General features: G+C 46.7%; 1 protein-coding gene across 1 annotated transcript; it reads left to right on the top strand.

Moving 5' to 3' along the window:
• The first annotated feature begins 236 nt into the window (after positions 1-236).
• Positions 237-22,695, top strand: LOC141073096 (uncharacterized). The gene is made up of 7 exons (XM_073560432.1): positions 237-345; positions 7,159-7,282; positions 14,678-14,775; positions 14,854-14,932; positions 15,024-15,121; positions 16,168-16,285; positions 18,710-22,695. The coding sequence occupies exons 2-7, from the start codon at positions 7,198-7,200 to the stop codon at positions 19,576-19,578; spliced, it is 1,347 nt and encodes a 448-aa protein (XP_073416533.1). The 5' UTR covers positions 237-345; positions 7,159-7,197; the 3' UTR covers positions 19,579-22,695.
• The last annotated feature ends 332 nt before the right edge of the window (positions 22,696-23,027 follow it).

Below are 23,027 nucleotides of genomic sequence, written 5' to 3'. Positions count from 1 at the left end.
GAACTGCGGAGCGGCCGCCACTGAGGGAGAAGCGGAGCCCAGCGCGGACTGCAGCAGAGGAGAGACAGGCCCCGCCCCTTCACCGCACGTGACCGGGTCACTTGGGCATGACGTCACCACAGGCCTTCACCACCTCTTCTCTCCTGAGCCCCGCCCCCTGATCACATGACGGTGACGTCACCACAGGTCCTTCACCACTTCTCTCCTGAGCCCCGCCCCCTGATCACATGCCGGTGACGTCACCACAGGTCCTCCCGCGCTCAGTGCAGCCGCTCCGTCCCGGGTGTGCGCAGCTCGTGTTCTCTGGGGTCAGCCAGCAGCAGATTTCCGGTTCCCGCCATTCCGGTGAGATGACAGGAGGGTTTGTGGTGAATCTGTGAGAGGAGAGTGTGGGGGGAGATCAGAGCTGTTCCTGTGGAGGCTCCTGCTCCATGTGACTGCGGCTCCTCAGTGTTGGGGACGGGCAGCATTGTATGGGGGATGTGCAGCGTCTCCTCCTCACCTCACGGCCCCCGCTGGAGGTGGAGTTACCACGGTGACCGTCCCCCGCTGGAGCTGTAGTTACCATGGTGACCGTCCACTGCTGGAGGTGTAGTTACCACGGTGACCGTCCCCCCGCTGGAGGTGTAGTTACCACGGTGACCGTCCCCCGCTGGAGGTGTAGTTACCATGGTGACCGTCCACTGCTGGAGGTGTAGTTACCACGGTGACCGTCCCCCGCTGGAGGTGTAGTTACCACGGTGACCGTCCTCCGCTGGAGGTGTAGTTACCACGGTGACCGTCCCCCCGCTGGAGATGTAGTTACCACGGTGACCGTCCCCTGCTGGAGGTGTAGTTACCACGGTGACCGTCCCCCGCTGGAGGTGTAGTTACCATGGTGACCTTCCCCCGCTGGGGGTGTAGTTACCACGGTGACCGTCCTCCGCTGGCGGTGTAGTTACCATGGTGACCGTCCTCCGCTGGCGGTGTAGTTACCACGGTGACCGTCCTCCGCTGGCGGTGTAGTTACCACGGTGACCGTCCCCTGCTGGATGTGTAGTTACCATGGTGACCGTCCCCCCGCTGGAGGTGTAGTTACCACGGTGACCGTCCCCCCGCTGGAGGTGTAGTTACCACGGTGACCGTCCCCCCGCTGGAGGTGTAGTTACCACGGTGACCGTCCCCCCGCTGGAGGTGTAGTTACCACGGTGACCGTCCTCCGCTGGCTGTGTAGTTACCACGGTGACCGTCCTCCTCTGGCTGTGTAGTTACCACGGTGACCGTCCTCTGCTGGAGGTGTAGTTACCACGGTGACCGTCCCCTGCAGGAGGTGTAGTTACCACGGTGACCGTCCTCCACTGGCTGTGTAGTTACCACGGTGACCGTGCTCCGCTGGCTGTGTAGTTACCACGATGACCGTCCTCCGCTGGCTGTGTAGTTACCACGGTGACCGGCCTCCGCTGGCTGTGTAGTTACCACGATGACCGGCCTCCGCTGGCTGTGTAGTTACCACGATGACCGGCCTCCGCTGGCTGTGTAGTTACCACGATGACCGTCCTCCGCTGGCTGTGTAGTTACCACGGTGACCGGCCTCTGCTGGAGGTGTAGTTACCACGGTGACCGTCTTCTGCTGGAGGTGTAGGATTTTACATACCTCCCAACGTTTCAAGTAGGGAAAGAGGGACAGGGGTTGCGGGGTGCGCAGCGGCAGACTTTAGGCCACGCCCCTGACCAGTGTCGCAGTTCGGTGCCATGGGCCCACCAGTAGCAGTGACTTTGGGGGCTTTCACTTTTCACCTGCATACAGCTGTTACACTCCCCTCGTTCACAAATTCCCTCTGTCTCCATTTAATAATGAGCTGTAGAGTTTGGTGAATGATGAGGATATGCGGCGTTCTGCCAAGTCCTGTCCATAGAGTGGGGATGGGACACCAGATCTGCAGCGGGGCCCACCGGGGGATTCCCCTGTTACCCTACGGGCCGGTCCGAGCCTGACCCTGACCACACCCATTTAGCGCTGCTGATCGCTGTTCATAAACAATAATTATAAAGAGAAAAAATAAACTTATTTACAAGTAATGAATTAAAGTATTAATGCAAACATGGTAATAAGCCGCACAATCCATCACAGCTCCGCTCTATGAGGCCGGGGTCACACAGGGGAGAAACTCGGACGAGTCTCACATCTTAACACCCGGCACTCAGGAGCGGAGCGTGCGGCCCCGTGTCTCTCTGTGCGCGCGGCCCCGTGTCTCTCTGTGCGCGCGGCCCCGTGTCTCTCTGTGCGCGCGGCCCCGTGTCTCTCTGTGCGCGCGGCCCCGTGTCTCTCTGTGCGCGCGGCCCCGTGTCTTTCTGCGCGCGGCCCCCGTGTCTTTCTGTGCAGCCGCACGCTCCGCTCCTGAGTGCCGGGTATTAGGATGTGAGACTCCTCCGAGTTTCTCTCATGTGTGACCCCGGCCTCAGATAAAAGATCTGTAACAATATTGAGCTTTTGGTTACTGGGAGGAATTAGAGAGTCGCTGACTTCTTGTCCTGCATATCTGCAGAGATCATGAGAAGCATTACCCTCCCCTCTCAGCAGTGAGGTCAGGTGAAGCAGAATGACCGGCAGGAGCGTCTGTGACCACAAATCGGCACCGGGCAGAACAGGCAGGTAGTTCACTACTTCTCTGTGAATTCTTAGCCCCTTAAGAAAAAAATACAAAGGTCCTGGATGGATAACCCCAATTACCCAAGATCACATGATTATTTGTGCTGTTTTTGTCCTTAAAGGAGATAATACCTGTCACTTTAAAGGGAACCTGTCAGCAGTTTGGCCGCTATAAGATGCAGCCGCCACCTTTCAGGGCTTATCTTACATTCTAGAATGCTGTAGATAATATTATATTATTATACTCACCCGGGAGAGGGACGGTCCTGTGCGGTGCGATGGGTGTTGCAGGTTTGGGTCCGGTGCCTCCCATCGTCTTCTGACGCCATCCTACTGTTGCTTCATTGCTCCCCGGCATCGCGCTCCTGCGCAGGCGTACTGATCTGTTCTGTTGAGGGCAGATGAAAGTACTGCAGTGCGCAGGCGCTGGGCCTCTCTGACCTTTCCCGGCGCCTGCGCACTGCAGTGCTTTGCTGTGCCCTCAACAGGACAGATCAGTACGCCTGCGCAGGAGTGCGATGCCGGGGAGCAATGAAGCAACAGGAGGGCAGCAGCGCAAGAAGATTGGAGGCACCGGACCTGCAACATCCATCGGACCAGACTGCCCCCGGATGAGCATAATAAAACTTATTTTTCTTGTCTTTCAGGTCGCACCGGGGGCAGATATACAGCATTATAGAACGTATAACAGCCCTGAAAGGCAGCGGCCGCATCTTACAGGGCCAAAACTGCTGACAGGTTCCCTTTAAGGGCAGGTTCACATTGCGTTTCTGCTTTCCATTTAACGCATCCGTCTGACAGCAGCAAAAACGCAATGTACCGGAGACGTTAAGGCCTCCATAGGCTTGTATTCAGCAAACGCATCCAAACGCATGCCAAAATAGGCCTGAAATGCACAGGCCATCGCTGACTGCAGGGTTTATAGATATATAGAAAGATAGAAGATAGGACAGAAAGAAGCGAGAATGGCGTTACCAGTGTCCCCGCTCTCTCCTGCTTCCCCTGCCGCTCATTAAGCTCATGAATATTCACCTAACAACCAGGAGCAGCAGAGTGAGAGCGGGGACACTGGGAAGATCGAGGCAGCTGTTCTATCTATCATCTATCTATTATCCCACCCTGTGAAGGTTATTAAGGCAGATGGAGCCACTTTGTGCTCTGACCTCATTGTTGCCGGTGTCCGCCTTTCTGGGGCATCACAGAAGCATGGCTGACTGTACGGTGTCGCCCACCTCAGAAATGTCAGTACCGCCAAATGGGAGGTCAGACTGAGCACAAAGTGACTGTCCGCCTCATTACAGGCAACGGCCCGAAAACCTTTTTTCAGGACTTGATACAGAAGCTCCAACAGAGCCACTGACATGTGGCACCAATGAGAGAAGATCCGAGCATCAGACAGAGTTTATTACATGACAAAGGGTTAAATACAAGAACTGAAATAAATGACGGCACATTGTAATCAGACACATGACATTTTTTTTTAAATTCATTTATTAAACAACAAACAGCTGTAGAGATTTTGTGAATGACCAATGCAATGTATCCCCGACCATCATAGTATCTGTAAAGGGAGAAACTACAAGGTTCCATATTGAGTTATTGGTGCAGATCTCAGGGTCACCAGTCCTCACTCTCCTGCGAGGCCTATGGATAATCTAGGAGCAGGTACAGGAACCCGTTATCCATCTATACAAATGTTTGGCTGTGTATAACCCAGAATGACACATCACAACCATCATATCTAACATCATACAAAACTACTACTCCTACCCTGCTGCCGACCCTCCATAGCACTGATGACATTATAAGCCTATAAAGTGTAAGTCAGTATATTCTTCACTGCAGCGATTATGCTAATAACAGACCACTATCTACGCGCTGTTATAGGAAGGTGAGATGGATTCCATACAGCCCAAATGTTATTACACTTCCCCAAGCCACCCCTACTCTGGCACAGGGTCCGCTCGTAAGGTATAATTGAATTTACTAGTTCAGTCCAAGCTCTAAGAAAAGGATGTTGATCACCCATCCAGCGTAAGGCCAATATCTTCCTGGCTAAAAAAAAGTGTCTCCTGCAGGAAAATTCTGACGTGGTGTCCCCATATCTCTTCCTCCAGCACACCAAACAGACACCAATGGAGTGAGAGGACCAGGAGTTCCTATGAGGGGAGGATAACAACGAGGTCACCTCGCTCCAAAAAGATAGAATAGTTGGGCATCACCACTCCATATGTGTAAAATCCACATCCATTGTGTGACATCTTAAACTTTCTGAGGATTGGGACCACCCCATCCTAAATAGCCGTAGTGGGGTCAGATATGACTGGTGCGCTATATACATTGGAGGCATTTTATTATTGGCTAATGGAGACTCCCCGGTTGGAGAACCAAGGATCTCCTCCCAATCTTCATTCTGGATATCTGGAACTAGAGACCTCCACCTCTCCCTTACTGACGATAAAGCAGAGTCAGAGCACTATGTTGGAGGCAGTAACTGAGTTTTGGGGAGTAGGATCATATTAATCAGGTTCATACGTCCGGAGACAGATAATGGCAATTTACTCCAGATAGCAAATTTAAGATTAACAATATCTGACAACGGGAGAATATTCATTTTTAAGTCGAGTCTACTATATTTTGAAATATTTATTCCCAGGTACTTAAAGTTAGTTACGACAGGCAATGGGGATAACGCTTCACGGTGATCCATTGGACCAAGGGAGAGCGGCATCAAGGCGGATTTATCCCAATTTATGTATAATCCCGAATAATTACTAAATGTGTCTATAGTAGCAATCACATGGGGTAGTGATTCTTCTGCTTTATCCATAAATATCACCATATCATCAGCACATAGGCCGATGGTATCTAAACGGCCCGCTATTTCTATACCTCTAATGACTGGAGTGGATCTTATACGGATCGCCAGCGCTTCGATTGCAAGCGCGAAAACGGCCGGGGAAAGGGGGCGCCCCTGGCGTGTTCCTCTTGCCAAAGAGAACGGTTCGGATACAGAGTTATCTATTATTATTCGGGCTTTTGGTTTCATGTACATCGCGCTGATCCACTTCCTAAATTTGGAACCAAATTCTTTTTGTAAAGATGCAGATAAAAATGACCACTCAGGAGAATCGAAGGCCTTAGCCGCATCCAGCGAGGCCAAGACGCATTCATTATCTGGCACCAGGGAATTGCACTGGACACTGACTGAACTCTCCTAACATTAATAGATGTATTTGTCCCGGACATGAAACCGGTCTGGTCTGGATGTATTATTCCTGGTATCACCGAATTTAATCTAGAGGCCAGGATTGTAGTGAAGATCTTATAGTCCACATTTACCAACGATATGGGGAGGCACCTCACATGTATCAGTAGGAACTTACAAGTCTGATATTTGGCAACAGAAACTAATTTATTGTCATTGATCTTTAAAGGGGTTCTCTGGGCATGTGATATTGACTTCCTATCCAAATCTGTGAGGGTCCGAAACCTGGCACCCCCAACAATCAGCTGTTAGCTTCGGCATCCTGGGTGCTTCAGAACAGCCACTGTTCAGTGTCTGATATTGAGGAGGATAGGTTATCAATATCATACCCCTATAAGGTGCACCTGTCCTCGACCACCGCTGATGCAGAGCAGAGGTGGACGGTGACCTTGGCAACCAGCAGCAAATTATAGAATTAAAAAATCCTTCCGTTAGTGAGAACCAAGCAGATTTTTAATAAGAGGTAAATGACAAATGTTGTGACATGATCAATATTCCCCCCGAAATATAGACATTACCTATATTCAATCAGGTATAGGCAACTTCCATCCTCCTGCACGCCACCACTGTCCCCTTTCCGATTCCCACTCTATACTTACACCCGCAGAGCCTTGTATAACATGTCCCTGGGTCACCATGACTGTATCAGACCCAAAATCCACCAATACCTACAGCGTGGAACTCACACAAGTCTACCTCCACCCATACTCTTTCCTGATAGGACAATCAGTATCACGTGATAAATCCTTTTCCTGTTCAACGTCTCCTGGGAGTTGTAGTTTGTTTGACATCGCGATATAAGGGTAACTGGAATAAAAACTACAATTCCCATAATGCACCACACAGCGCACAGGTAAAATTGGATTTTCTGTATGTAGTATGTAATTTTATATCACCAGTGCAGTGCGGGAAAAGTAAGATCCTGACCGGGATAGCGGGACAGAGTTTCAAAATCGGGACTGTCCCACTGGATCGGGGACGGTTGGGAGGTATGATTTTCGGTGGTGAGCGGAGAGGTGACTGCTGGGACATTATACAGGACGGCACTGGAGGATTCTGGGTGATGATCGGAGAGATGAATGCTGGGATATTGTAAAGGAGAGCACTGGAGGATTCTGGGTGATGAGCGGAGAGATGAATGCTGGGATATTGTAAAGGAGAGCACTGGAGGATTCTGGGTGATGAGCGGAGAGGTGACTGCTGTGACATTATACAGGACGGCACTGGAGGATTCTGGGTGATAACTTTTCATTGTTGTCAGGTTCCTATAAGGTGTCAGGATGTCGCTGTCTATCTCTCCATGGAGGAGTGGGAGTATCTAGAAGGACACCAGGATCGGTACCAGGCCGTGATGATGGAGGAGCTCTGGCCTCTTACACCACGAGGTGAGCAGCGAGGCTCCTTGTTGGCTCCGGTGGATGTGATGACGTCTCCGGCGTCCTCCTATAATAGATGAGTTTTCTCCAGACTTGCTCTGGTTTTCTCTACATTTTCTCCGTCTGACAACAGCTTTCATTTCCCTGATTATTTTCTTCTGATCTGTGAGTCGCGGTTTCTCCGCTGTTGTCATGTCTTCATTAGAGGTGGACGATCCTGAACACTGACTTCTCCCAGAAGACCGTGTTACTGTTTGTTGTTTGGGAGCCTGAACACAGCTTGTTGTAAAGCTGCAACACAGCCAATCAATAAGCTTTTCCTGTGGGGGCACTTCCGGCCCCATCACAGACATGTCGGGTATTGGCATGGCTGGGATTGGCCGGTGCACTGTGTAAAATAAAAAAAAGAGACTTGGGGTCTCCCAATTTTGATAACAAGCGCAGGTAAAGCAGACAGCTGGGGGCTGGTATTCTCTGGCTAAGTGGCCATGGATTTTTAGCCCCCGCCCAGAAATGGCACATCCATTAGATGCGCCAATAGTTCTGGCTGCTGGTAATAGTTTTGGGGTTGGTGTCAGCTGTGTAATGTTTGCTGACATTAAGCCCGGGTGTCAGTAATGGAGAGGTGTCTACCCCCACTACTAACCCCATAATCAAAAGGAAGAAAGACACACAGAAACAAATCAAAGACATTGTCAGCTGTCCGCCAAGAATCCATCATGATGATGTCCCACGACGAGCCAGAACTCTGCTACATCTGGTTGCATTGCTGAGCGGTGACACCGGTAATGTCAGCCCTGAGGTCAGTGTGAGAACGAGGCTGCGTGTGATTGGATAGAAACTGTCCTCAGCCTGTGCGGAGCAGAAATGTGTGTCACACTGTATATTGTGTTACTGTATATGTGTATATATAACCACACACACGTTACACAATATACAGCGTAACTCACATTTGTGCTCAGGCTGAGGACAGTTTATTCCAGCAGCTCTGCGGCGTCCTTCGGCCTCCAATACACCTTTCAGTCTGATGAGATAGATGTTGAATCTTCTCCGTGAGCTACAAAGGTCGTCTCTGTCCTCCGCTCTCTGTCCTCCGCTCTCTGTCCTCCGCTCTCTGTCCTCCGCTCTCTGTCCTCCGCGCTCTGTCCTCCGCGCTCTGTCCTCCGCGCGATCTCCTCCGCTCGTCCTGTCCGGTTTGGTGGCAGGAAAGCGCATTCACGATACCTGACAGGACGCTGCCCTCACCCGACCTGTCTCGAGGAAAGGTCTTTACGCAGCCCGTCCTACAACCTCACAGCTGGGAAGCTTTTTGCGTTTTCGTTTTTTGCTCCCCTTCTTCTCAGAGCCATACCTTTTTTTAAAAAAAAAAATTTTCAATGTGGCCATGTGAGGGCTTGTTTTTTGCAGGACGAGTTGTGTTTTTGAACGACACCATTGGATTTAACATATCGTTTACTGAAAAAGGGGAAAAAACTTCCAAGTTCAGTGAAATTGATAAAAAATACAATTCTACAGTTGCGTGTGTTTTTCTAACACCATGTTCACCAAATGCTAAAACTGCCCTGCCATTATGATTCTCCAGGTCATTACAAGTTCATAGACACCAAACATGTCTAGGTTCTTTTTTATTTAAGTGGTGAGAAAAAAATCCAAACTTTGGTTAAAAACAAAAATGGCACCATTTTCTGAGATCTTTAGCATTAGGTACGCAGGCCGTGCCGATGTATGTGGATGCCTCAGCATGCGTCGTTTTGACGGTGCGGCGACCTGCGCCGAATGCAACGTGTTGCATTTTGGTTCGGTCGCCGCACCGTCAAAACTATGGATGCAGAGGCATCCACATACATCAGCACGGTCTGCATACCTAATGCAAAAGATAGGGTACGCAGGCCGCATGCCGACAGAGGCGGAGCTGACCGAAGGAGGTGTGGCTGTGGACGGAGCTTCACGGAGAAAGTCCGCTTCCCTCCGCAGCTCCTCCATACGCTAGTATGAAACTAGCCTTACTTACAGTGTGCCGCAGTCTGCAGCAGCCGAACATGTCAGCTGTTATCAGTGACACCCGCACTGCTCTCTGAGGAGGAGCCGCGAACAGGACATCCTCCCAGCGTGACGTCACCACGTCTTGCAGCTTCGGTGTTGAGAGCTACTCGAAGAGCAGTGCGGGCGTCACTGAGAACACGGCTGACAATCATGTTCGGCTGCTGCAGACTGCGGCACACTGTAAGTAACAGCGCTCTTGCGTTCTCATGACTTTTTCTGTCACTCACCACTCTTCTTTGCGGGAGGGTTAAGCAGCTCTTCACAAGGCTAACACTGATTGGCCCCAGCGCAGCCAATCTGTCTTAGCTTTGTTTGTGTCCTCTTCTCCCCGCCGTACAGCATAGCTCAGGTAATGAGCTGCTGTCCTCTATAAAGTGTGCTCCCCTCCCCCACAGTGTAAGCAGCAGAGGGACATAGAGGGCTCCCTGCTACAGCTACAAATGTTGAATAAGAGCCCCCCCTGCCTGCCTAAAAGTAAGTGTAAATGGGGGGGATAGAGGGGGAGGGGCCAAATTACTTAGGGATAAATGAGGGTCAAATTACCTCATCTCTCCTTTCTCTGACTTCACCCCTGACTGCACCTCCTCCCTTGTATTACCCCTGACTGCACCTTCTCCCATATCACACCTGCTGAATCCCCTTGCCCCAGAATTACCCTGACTGAGCCCCTCTACCCCTGTATTACCCCTGACTGCGCCACCTCCCCCTGTATCACCCCTACTGAACCCCCTCGCCCTGGAATCACCCTGACTGAGCCCCTCTACCCCTGTATCACCCCTAACTGCACCCCCTCCCCCTGTATCACCCATGACTGTGCCACCTCCTGTATCACCCGTGACTGCGCCACCTCCCCCTGTATCACCCCTGACTGCCTGTGTCCCCTTCCCCTATATCACCCCTGGCAGTGCCACTTCCCACTGTATCACCCTGACTGAGCCCCTCTCTCCCTGTGTTACCCTTGACTGACTGTGTCACCTCCCTCTGTATCAGCCCTGACTGACTGCGCCCCCTCCCCCTGTATCACCCCTACATAACATCGAAAGGTCTTTAACATTATGTCGTCTTGCCCTTTGGACTACATGGGGCATCAGCCACATTCCAGATGCTGATGGACATAGTGCTAGAACCCCATCGGAAGTATACGCCAGCGTACTTGGATTCCATCATCATCTTTAGTACTGTACTGGCTGGCGTACCCATTTGTCCCAGGTACAAGCTGTAGTGAATTCGCTCAGATTCGCATGCTTGATGGCGAGTCCCAAGAAATGTGCAGTAGGGCTCAAGGAAGTCCAGTACTTAGGATACGTGATCGGCCGTGGGGTTATCAAACTCAAATAAAATCGAGGCCATACAGAACTGGCCCCGACCTGTTACCGCCAAACAGGTGAGAGCATTTCTCGGCATCGTTTGGTATTACCGGAGGTTTATACCTAATTTCTCTGGGAGAACAACACTCCTAATCAATCTCCTAAAGGGAAAGAAATCGGTAATGGTGCGGTGGAATCCTCAAGCAGAGGAAGCCTACCAGTCTATGAAGGTGACGCTGTGCGGACAGCCCGTTTTTATCAGCCCCAACTTCTAGAGTGACTTTGTCGTGTAGACGGACGCCTCTAACGTTGGCCCAGGAGCAGTCCTGTCGCAGGAGATGAACGGCGAGGAACATCCGGTCACCTACGTATGTAGGAAATTCACCCCGGCTGAGAAAAATTATAGCGTAGTGGTGAAGGAGTGCCTGGCTATTACGTGGGCCTTGGAGTCACTACACTATTATTTGCTCGGTCGGACACTTCGCTTGGTGACAGATCATTCACCCTTGGCCTGGATGAGAAATAACAAGGAGAGGAATGTTCGGGTCACCAAATGGTTCCTGTCTCTGCAAAATTTCAATTTCACCATGGAACATCGTGCATGGAAGGCTCAAGGGAATGCGGATGCCCTGTCCCATGCGCCCTTTATGGTGACAAGTGTTCAACCCCACAAGTTTGAACAGAGGGGATTATGTGAGGCAATGAGGGGGATCATATTCGAGGGTCAATAGGTGTCCCCTAGGATGCGGACGGAGTCTTATTAAACACACTGGCGTGCCTTGTGTTCACAGCAGGACGCCTGTTAGTCACAAGGCAATGTAAAAGAGTGTATTGGGTCCAAGTAGTGACTCAGTCAGGTTTTTCGGAAAACCCGTTAAGGGCTTTTATTTTTAGAGGGATTTGCAGGTTTGGTAGTGGGGCGAATCCCTCTCTCCAGCCCGGCTTTTGGAAGTGGCTCTATGGCTACTATTCCATTTAACTCTGTCAGTTTTTGCCTTGGGTGTGTCAGTTTGGAGTTTGAGCTTTGAACTTTTCTGTGGTCCCTGCCTATCTGTTGCACTGCACTACAGCACGCTTAAAAAGATGGACACCACTGGATCACAGGTCAGACAGTGTGTACACAGTGTCTCCATCTGCCCATCTGCCTCATTATAGGGAATCTTCCACTGGGGTTTTCCGCTGAATCACATATTTCAGAGATTTACACGTACACCCCGATGTAAGCGCTCAGCGTAGAGTGCAGGATAGATGTGAGCCGAGCCTTACTTCGATCTTTGGGAAGCAGAATTAACAAATTAACAGCAGGTGAAGAATTAGTTTTATTTATTTTTTACGCTGTTATTCGTACGGTATTGGCGAATAGACGACTTTATTCTTCGGGTCGGTGCAATTACAGCGATACCAGATTTATATCGGGTTTTTATGTCTGGCTTCTGTCGAAATCTAAAACCCTTTTTTTTGCTAAATAAAGTTTTTGTATCACCATATTTGGGGCGCTATAATTTTCCTGATTTTTTTGGGAGTTAGAATGAACAAAGAAACAGCAATTTAGGAACTGATTTTTAAGTTTATTTTTTTTCTCTTTTTTATGCTTTTCACCATGTGGTAAAACAACTTTGGGTCAGTGCCATTACAGCGATATGACATTTATAACATTTTTTTTTACACAATGAAACTATTTTATAGTAAACATAATAGTTTTTGCATCGCTTAATTCTGAGAGCTATACGTATGTTATTTCTCCACTGATGGAGCTGTATGGCAGCTTGTTTTTTTGCGGGACAAGATGACTTTTTAGCGATAACATTCTTATATACATTTGTCTTTTTGATCTTGTTTTTTTCCACTTTCCGTTCAGTGATATGATGATAAAGCATAAAGGGGTTAAATTAGTGTGACATTTTTATAGGTTGGGTCGTCCTGGACACTGTAATGCCAAATATGTGTACTTTATTTGTTTTTATATAAATATTGTCATGTTTTTTCATTTATTTTGTGATTTATTTTACTCTTTTTACTTAGTCCTTCTATGGGACCTTAACTTATTAATCTGATTGCAGATATCATGCATTACACTGCACATGTACTGCATTGACAGAAGCCTCTTAGACTGTGCTCCTGGCATGGTCTAAACAGCCTGTCACTGGCAGATCCCGAGGTTGTCATGATGATCTCGGGTTGCCATGGCAACCATCGGCCCTCTCCCGGGCTCCTAAATGTTGCGATCGATATTAATTTATCGCTGCATTTAGGGTCTTAAAATGTGGAGCTTTCTCCAGCTCCTCTGTGGTTCCATTCCTGGTGGAGGGAAACTTGGAGAAGTTGTGTTTCTTAGTGCGGCTCCTCCATCTGACTGAGGAGGGTCTTCTCTGTCCCTCTCCTCAGGGTCCTCATCCTCCGAGTGCAGAGCAGAGAGCATTAGGCTTTGGCCTCACTGATTGTCTCTTCATACTTGGGGCCACAATGTGCTGGGACCTCGGTACCAGTGGTGAGAACCACAACAATGTAATTTAGTCCCTGATACATAAACCTAGAATTACCACTTCTGTGAGACGTGTCTCATACAGTGGGTACGGAAAGTATTCAGACCCCTTTAAATTTTCCCCTCTGTTTCATTGCAGCCATTTGGTAAATTCAAAAATGTTTTTTTCTCATTAATGTGCACTCTGCACCCCATCTTGACTGAAAAAAAACAGAAATGTAGGAATATTTGCAAATTTATTAAAAAAGAAAAACTGAAATAGCACATGGTCATAAGTATTCAGACCCTTTGATCAGACACTTTTATTTAAGTCACATGCTGTCCATTTCCTTGTGATCCTCCTTGAGATGGTTCTACTCCTTCATTGGACTCCAGCTGTGTTTAATTAAACTGATAGGACTTGATTTGTAAAGGCGCACACCTGTCTATATAAGACCTCACAGTGCATGTCACACCAAATAAGAATCATGAGGTCAAAGGAACTGGCCAAGGAGCTCAGAGACAGAATTGTGGCAAGGCACATATCTGGCCACGGTTACAAAAGAATTTCTGCAGTACTCAAGGTTCCTAAGAGCACAGTGGCCTCCATATTCCTTAAATGGAAGAAGTTTGGGAGATGGGAGAAAGTTACACATAGTCAACTATCACTGCAGCCCTCCACCAGTCAGGGCTTTATGGCAGAGTGGCCTGACGAAAGCCTTTCCTCAGTGCAAGACACATGAAAGCCCGCATAGAGTTTGCTAAAAAACACATGAAGGACTCCCATGAGAAATAAGATTCTCTGCTCTGATGGGATGAAGATAGACCTTTTTGGTGATAATTCTAAGAATTATGTGTGGAGAAAACCAGGCACTGCACATCACCTGCCCAATACAATGCCAACAGTGAAACGTGGTGGCAGCATCATCAGCTGCAGAGACAGGATGACTGGTTGCAATTGAAGGAAACATGAATGCGGCCAAGTATAGGGCTATCCTGGATGAAAACCTCTTCCAGAGTGCTCTGGACCTCAGACTTGGCCGAAGGTTCACCTTCCAACAAGACAATGACTCTAAGCACACAGCTAAAATGACTAAGGAGTGGCTTCAGAACAACTCTGTGACCATTCTTGACTGGCCCAGCCAGAGCCCTGACCTAAACCCAATTGATAATCTCTGGAGAGACCTGAAAATGGCTGTCCACCAACGTTCACCATCCACCCTTCCAGAACTGGAGAGGATCTGCAAGGAAGAATTGCAGAGAATTCCCAAATCCAGGTGTGACAAACTTGTTGCATCATTCCCAAGAAGACTCATGGCTGTACTAGCTCAAAAGGTGCTTCTACTCAATACTGAGCAAAGGGTCTGAATACTTATGATCATGTGATATTTCAGGTTTTTGTTAACAAATTTGCAAGTCAAGATGGGGTGCAGAGTGTACACTAATGAGAAAAAAATGAACTTTTTTGAATTTACCAAATGTCTGCAAAGAAACAAAGAGTGAGAAATTTAATAGGGTCTGAATGCTTTCCGTACCCACTGTATATAGACACATACACGATAGGTCATGTATTCAGTCTTTGTGTCTCCACAGATGGATCCAGGAGGAGAAATCCACCAGAGAGATGTCCCCGTCCTCTGTATCCCCAGGACTGTCCAGAGGAGAATGACAACATCCTGGAGGATCATCAGGTAGATGACACTGAAGCCCCCACAACATCTGACCATGAAGTGATGGGACCTGAGCTCATCTTACATTTTTCTTTTTAGGGCGAAGATCTGATTAATATTAAGATTGAGGTTATACATGGAGCAGAAGAGGCGATCGCAATATGGGCCGATCAGCAGAGTGAGGAGGGGAGACTCATGTCTGATCTGTGGTCACTTACTACTCTGTCTTCTCATGACACAATTTATTTCATCACTGTGTGTCTTCACAGATGGATCCAGGAGGAGAAATCCACCAGAGAGATGTCCCTGTCCTCTGTGTCCCCAGGACTGTCCAGAGGAGAATCACAATGTACTTGAGGAACATCAGGTAGATGATGCTGGGCCCTTATCTGGATCTGTATATGGGGGGGATATTTCTGATCAATGTCTTAGGCTGGTTTCACATTGGCGTTGAAACAACGCTACGCACTGCGTCGGTAAGCCCCGCCCCGATCCGGCTCCCTGCCCACCCCATCCGGGATCACCGGGTGATCTTATTACAATGTATAAATATATGTTGGGACAATACAAAGACCTTTCTAATGATCTTTTTACTCTTAGACCTGTGACGGGGACAAGGGGGCATCCTCTACGTCTGGAGGAAAGAAGGTTTAAGCATACTCACAGACGCGGATTCTTTACTGTAAGAGCAGTGAGACTATGGAACTCTCTGCCATTTGATGTTGTAATGAGTGATTCACTACTAAAATTTAAGAAGGGACTGGATGCCTTTCTTGAAAAGTATAATATTACAGGGTATATACTCTAGTCTCCTTAGTGTTGCGTTGATCCAGGGAGCTAGTCTGATTGCCGTATGTGGAGTCGGGAAGGAATTTTTTTCCCCAATGTGAAGATTACTGTTGCCACATGGGTTTTTTTTGCCTTCCTCTGGATCAACATGTTAGGGCAAGTTAGGATAGGATATGGGTTGAACTAGATGGACTTAAAGTCTCCCTTCAACCTTAATAACTATGTTACTATGTTACTTTTGCATTTGCACGCATGCGATCGGCGCACCCTATCCTTAGCATAGGGTGCGCAGATCATGCGCTGCTAGTGTGAAAGTAGCGTGCTGCGTACTTTTGCAGCATGTTGCATTTCGGCGCGCACCGTCAAAAGTGCGCAGCACGCTACTTTCACACTAGCAGCGCATGATCTGCGCACCCTATGCTAAGGATAGGGTGCGCCGATCGCATGCGTGCAAATGCAAAAGTAGGCGGTGATCCCGGATGGGGCGGGCAGGGAGCCGGATCGGGGCGGGGCTTACCGACGCAGTGCGCAGCGTTGTTTCAACGCCAATGTGAAACCAGCCTTAGATGTAATAGATTTTGGTGGTTTCTTGTATTGTGCTGATTGTTACATCTGATATATCAGGAGGAAGATCTGATTAATATTAAAGTGAAGGATGAGACAGAAGAAGAAGCGATGACGAGGGGGGATCAGCCGTGTGTGAGTGATGAGAAGGAGGAGATTCCCGTAGATGTTTCCACAGGTGTGTAATAATGTCCAGTGCGTGATGATGACTGGTTTGTTATTATAATGATGCCTCACACTGTCTCCTACACTGAGGTCAGCATGTTGGTCTCTCTGCATCCAGGCCGGCCGCCCGGTGGCATGAAGAGCCCCGTGGTAAGTCAGTAAGTGTCATGCTATGGAGGTGTCGGTCAGACATTCGGTTGTCGTTCCTCTGCCACTATGGAGGCCATCTTGGATGTAGAAGGACCAGAACATCCGGCCCCGTCGCCGCACCCTGGTGTATAACAACCAGACCCATCACACCACCCCTTACACACACCTCCTCGGTGTATAGCATCCAGCCCCGTTGCCCTTCCCTCGGTGCATAACAGCCAGCCCTGTTGTGCCCCCTGATATATAACATCCAACCCCATTGCCCCTTAGTGTATAATAGCATTATGACTCCTGAAATGTGAAGATGTAAAAAAAAAATGAATTAAAAAAAATGGATCTGTGAGGCATATAATGTGGGAAATGTTTGTCACAAAAATCAGCTATAGTTGTACATGAAAGAAGCCACACAGGAGAGAAGCCGTACTCATGTTCACTATGTGGGAAATGTCTTATAAACACAATACTTCATATTAATCTCTTTAAAAGGGGTTTTCTGATTTTAAAAAACCACTGTCTCTCAGTAACAGACACCAATCCTGTGCTGTGCTCACTCTCCCCTGGTTCAGTGCTGAGTCTCTGTTGCTTCTATCAGTGTCTGCTATTGGCTGCAGTGCTGATATCACATTGACAGCGCTGCCGCCTGTAAGGGAGCTCAGTGGTTTTGAGCGGCTGATGCCATTTATTCTGGCAGAGCCGCTGATCTCCGTTATTGGCTATAGTGCTCTCAATGAGACGTCATCACTGCAGACAACAAGACAATGATAATGTTATTTCTATAGCGCCAACATATTCCGCAGCACTTTACATTTTAGAAGGGACTTGTACAGACAATAAAAGACATTACATCACAGCAATAATCTCATAAATCAACAGATACCTAGAGGAGTGAGGGCCCTGCTCACAAGCTTACATTATGGATGGTAATCTGGTCATTACCAGAATGGAGGGCACGGGTAGGGTGGTAGATGAGACGACGGAGGAGATGCAGGGTGGTGCTGAAGCATGGAACGCTTTGTGGATGACAGTAATAAGTTTATATTGAACTCTGTAGCAGATGGGTAACCAGTGCAATGCGTGGCACAGAGTAGAGGCATCGGTGTAACGTTTAGGGAGGAATATGATCCTGACTACTGCATTCAGGACGGATAGTCCTGAGGGGAGAGTTTGGTAAGAGGGAGACCGATTAGTAGAGAGTTACAATAGTCCAGACGAGAATGAATAAGAGAAACAGTAAGAGTTTTTGCAGAGTCAAAAGTAAGAAAAGGTCGAATTCTAGAAATGTTTTTGAGGTGCAGATAACAAGAGTGAGCCAGTGATCGGATGTGGGGGGCGAATGAAAGCTCGGAGTCAAGTATGACCCCAAGACAGCGGGCATGTTGCTGGGGAGTAATAGTGGAACCACACACGAGATGGCAATGTCGGGCATAGGTAGGTTAGTGGAGGGAGGAAACGAGAAGTTTTTGACAGTTTCAGATATAGGGAGCACTTGATGTTAGAGACAGTGGAAAGACAATCACTGGTGTTTTGTAATAATCACCGGGGCAGGACCCAGTCTCCCTGAGCATCGCAATGCTGTGATGTGCGGTGAAACTCCGTCCACAGCACAGTCACTCAGGAGACTGGGTCCTGCCTCGGTGATGCCGCTTCAGCTTCCAATTCCGGAAGTTGTCGTGACATCACCAGACATCAGAGTCAGCGGCAGCCGGGGGTCACGTAATAGAGATGAGTGTACAGTGACAGCGCCGCTCACAGGCACATTTGGAAATGCAAGGTATTTGAAGAAAGCCTTATTTCCAATGTTTAAATTGATTTGCCCAGTACACATTGTAGTGGACAACCTCTAAGGTTGTGATGTCATTATGGGTTGTATGAATGACGGCCTGTATTACTCAGCTTGTATTAGTCCGATGAAGGAGCTGGACCTGCTCCGTAACACGTAGCTTAATAGAATCATTTTAGTAAGATAAGAAAACTTTCCCTACATCCTTGGCAGCACTGTCGGAAGCCCATTTTTTACTTATATTTTTATCCTGGTTTTTTCCACCTGGACCTCTTGCGGGAGGATCAGGCGGCATCGCTGCAGCCATGGAGGATCAATCATGTTAACACCAGGGTTGTGCCTGGAGCTGCACAGCTAATCCGGGGGAGTAGTAGCCACTCACCTTAACCCAATATTATCTGCTGATTCACACAAGGAGCGCTTTTTATTGGTTTTTATAAAGTAAATTTAGAAATCCCTTCTGTATTGTGGAAAAATTCACATCTAATCTATCCTTCATCCTTATAGGAAATCCTTGTGAGAATAACGGTTTATCACTAAATTGTAAAAAAGAAGATATCAGGAAGCAGTCTAATGGAGAAAACCTCAATACCCTTCATGGAGCTCCTGGAGTTCACAGCACTTCACTTTCCTATAATCCTCCTAATCATGAGGAGCGCTCTCCTGAGCAATCTCACATTGTTACCACAATTCCAGGTGACAAAGTGGATACAAGATTTCAGTGTGACAAGCAACTTACTACAAGCTCCAATTTTTTAGCACAAAGAAAACACAAAGGAAAAAGGAGATACTGCTGTTCAGAATGTGGGAAATGGTTTACACATAAATCACAATTTCTAATACATGAGAGAATTCACACAGGAGAGAAGCCATATTCATGTTCGGAATGTGGAAAGGCCTTCTCAGAAAAAGGGAATCTTAGTAAACATCAGAGAATTCATACAGGAGAGAAGCCGTATTCATGTTTGGAATGTGTGAAGACCTTCACAAATAAAGGCGATCTTATTACACATCAGAGAATTCATACAGGAGAGAAGCCGTATTCATGTTCAGAATGTGGGAAATGCTTTACAGATAAAGGGCATCTTACTGAACATCAGAGAATTCATACAGGAGAGAAGCCATTTTCATGTTCGGAATGTGGAAAATGCTTTACAGAAAAAAGGAGTCTTATTATACATCAGAGAATTCATACAGGAGAGAAGCCATTTTCGTGTTTGGAATGTATGAAGGCCTTCACAGATAAAGGGAATCTTATTAGACATCAGAGAATTCATACAGGAGAGAAGCCATTTTCGTGTTCGGAATGTATGAAGGCCTTCACAGATAAAAGGAGTCTTATAAGACATCAGAGAATTCATACAGGAGAGAAGTGAAATTGATGTTCACAATGTGGGAAATTTTTAGCGCTAATTCAAGTCTTGTTAAACATCAAAGAACTCACAAAGGGGAGAAACCATTTTCGTGTTTATTGTGAGGAAAATGCTTTACAGGTAAATCACCACTTAATAAACACCAGAGAATTCACACAGGAGAAAACCTGTATTTGTCACGATTTCCACTCTGCTTCTGTCTTTTTGTTACTTTGTGTTGGGGCTGCCAGTCAGTCTGTCACATTTTGTCAGAATTTGTAATCCATGATTAAGACTCTTTTGAGTTGAAACGCGTTGAATTTTTTAACATTCACTGGGGTATCCATTACCTGTAACATGTTCTTTTAACGAAAAGAAATAAAGGAATATTTTTTATAACTACCCTCCTGCCTGAGATCGCTGGAGATTACTGTGTGTTTGGATTTGTATCCGCCAGGCCAGGGCGGCTCCGTGCGATGGTGTGGTTCCTGCTATCCGGAGGACGCTAAAGGGTGAGCTGAAACTTTTTTTCATATTGATTGACTGGCTTCTCGGGCTTCCCATTTCCCTTTGAATCAAGGTGTAGGCTGTGATTGGGCCCACCTAAACTGTACATGATTTAATGACTAGCATGGATCCTTCACTTAACAGGAGGTCAAGATTTGACAAAATCTTTAACAATAATACAAGTACTAATGTGGAAAATACCCCAGTGCAGAAGCTGGACTCCTTGGATAATCTTTTAAGAAAATTAAGAGAGGAACAAAGCCAAAGAAATAAAACTGTGGTGGGACTCAACGTCATTACAATCATACTTGGATAAAAAGATGATACCAAGAGGGCTTCGTATGAATAAAAATCCCACCTTCTCTACTTATCCAGAGACATTTAAACAAGAATGGGATGAGGTCCTGACTACATGCTCCAATGGTCTAATGCAGTTAATTGTTACACATGAACAATCAGAATTAGAAAAAGTGAAAGAGGACATTGTTAATACAGAGAAATTGCTGGAACAATACAAAGATAAAAAGGATTTTAAAAGTGCCACTGCAGGCATCAATAAACAACTTGATATATTAGAATGTAAAATTTCAGAGAGGAAAGAAACAAAATAGGAAAGGGATCTCAAAGATTATCAATCTGGCAATATGTACGATTGGAAAATAAAAACTCGTGAATCAAGACCCCCCAGAGATCCACAAAAACTTAGAAAAAATAAATATGTGACTTTTGCGGATACTGACCCTGAAACTTCTTTTGGCTCATCAGTGATAACTATGGGGAAAACTTCTGACTCAGAAGAAGAGGACTCATTAAGTTTGGACATTGGGGGCTTCTCAAAAAACGCTATAGGCAGGCGGGAAGGAAACATAAGAGAGCCAAGATACCCGCTCCGCCTAAACAAAAGGAAGAAGACTTGTTAAATTGTCCAGTTGGGAATCTGTTGAGTCACATTCTTTCTTCAGAACAAATAGAAATCCTTTCTAAGGGACTAGGATTTTGTCCCACCAATAAATTTGATATTTTCAAGACATTGTTAGATGTCAATAAAATGGCATGCAACTTCAACCTCAAATGCCACTAAGCTGAATCGGATGATTCTAGTATTAACCAGACTACTTTGTCCCTTTATGATTCTGACATTAATAAAATCACTTCTTTTGCTGAACTATTGCGAGTAGCAGAATTGAGACAATTAGAATCAGAATCCAGAACATACGATAAACCCCCTGATGGAGTTTTTAACCCCTTCACCCCCAAGGGTGGTTTGCACGTTCATGACCGGGCCAATTTTTACAATTCTGACCAGTGTCCCTTTATGAGGTCATAACTCTGCAACGCTTCCATGGATCCCGGTGATTCTGACATTGTTTTCTCGTGACATATTGTACTTCATGATAGTGGTAAAATTTCATTCAAATAACTTGCGTTTATTTGTGAGAAAAAGGGAAATTTGGCGAAAATTTTTAAAATTTCGCAATTTTCCAACTTTGAATTTTTATGCCCTTAAATCACAGAGCTACGGCACACAAAAAACTTGATAACTAACATTTCCCACATGTTTACTTTACATCAGCACAATTTTGGAACAAAATTTTTTTTTGTTAGGAAGTTATAAGGGTTTAAAATTGACCAGCGATTTCTCATTTTTGCAACACCATTATATTTTTACGGACCACATCACATTTGAAGCCACTTTGAGAGGTCTATATGATAGAAAATACCCAAAAGTGACACCATTCTAAAAACTGCACCCCTTAAGATGCTCAAAACCACATTCAAGAAGTTTATTAACCCTTTAGGTGCGTCACAGGAATTTTTTTGAATATTTAAAAAAAAATGAACATTAACTTTTTTCACAAAAAAAATACTTCAGGTTCAATTTTTTTTATTTTACCAAGGGTAACAGGAGAAATTGGATTGCAAAAGTTATTGTGCAATTTGTGCTGAGTACGCTGATACCTGCTATGTGGGGGGGAACGACTGTTTCGGCGCATGGCAGAGCTCAGAATGGAAGGAGCGCCGTTTGACTTTTTCAATGCAAAATTGGCTGGAATTCAGATCAGACACCATTTCACGTTTGGAGAGTCCCTGATGTACCTAAACAGTGGAAACCCCCGACAAGTGACCCCATTTTGGAAACTAGACCCCCCAAGGAACTTATCTAGATATGTGGTGAGAACTTTGAACCCACAAGGGCTTCACAGAAGTTTATAACGTACAGCGGTACAATTAAAAAATCATATTTTTTCCACAAAAATGATCTTTTCACCCCCAATTTTTATTTTACCAAGGGTAACAGGACCCTAAAAGTTATTGTGCAATTTGTCCTGAGTACGCTGATACCCCACATGTGGGGGTAAACCGCTATTTGGGCGCATGGCAGAGCTCGGAAGGGAAGCAGCGCCATTTGACGTTTTTGGCTGGAATTGAGATCGGACACCATGTCGCGATTGGAAAACCCCTGATGTACCAAAACAGTGGAAACCCCCCACAAATTACACCATTTTGTAAACTAGACCCCCCAAGAAACTTATCTAGATGTGTGGTGAGCACTTTGCACCCCCCAGTGCTTCACAGAAGTTTATAACGCCCAGGCGTGAAAATAAAAAATTCGTATTTTTTCCACAAACATGATCATTTAGTCCCCAATTTTTTCATTTTCCCAAGGGTAACAGGAGAAATTGGACCCCAAAAGTTGTCCAATTTGTCCTGAGTACGCTGATACCCCATATGTGGGAGAAAACTACTGTATGGGCACGTGTCGGGGCTCGGAAGGGAAGTAGTGACGTTTTGGAATGCAGACTTTGATGGAATGGTCTGCGGGTGTTATGTGCATTTGGAGAGCCCCTGATGTACCTAAACTATTGAAACTCCCCACAAGTGACCCCATTTTGGACACTAGGCCCCCCACGGAACTTATCTAGATGTGTGGTGAGCACCTTGAACCCCCAAGTGCTTCACAGAAG

The sequence above is a fragment of the Dendrobates tinctorius genome, unplaced genomic scaffold (assembly GCF_039654945.1).
Source record: "Dendrobates tinctorius isolate UK_male_01 unplaced genomic scaffold, ASM3965494v1 ptg000296l, whole genome shotgun sequence".
Lineage (NCBI taxonomy): Eukaryota > Metazoa > Chordata > Amphibia > Anura > Dendrobatidae > Dendrobates > Dendrobates tinctorius.
This window is presented reverse-complemented; position numbering and strand designations above follow the sequence as displayed.

Excerpts from the sequence above, each read along its gene's own strand:
- LOC141073096 (XM_073560432.1), top strand. The coding sequence starts at position 7,198 with ATGGAGGAGTGGGAGTATCTAGAAGGACACCAGGATCGGTACCAGGCC. Across the intron at positions 7,283-14,677 it reads CTGGCCTCTTACACCACGAG|ATGGATCCAGGAGGAGAAAT; the intron begins GTGAGCAGCGAG and ends GTGTCTCCACAG. Across the intron at positions 16,286-18,709 it reads TCCCGTAGATGTTTCCACAG|GAAATCCTTGTGAGAATAAC; the intron begins GTGTGTAATAAT and ends TCATCCTTATAG.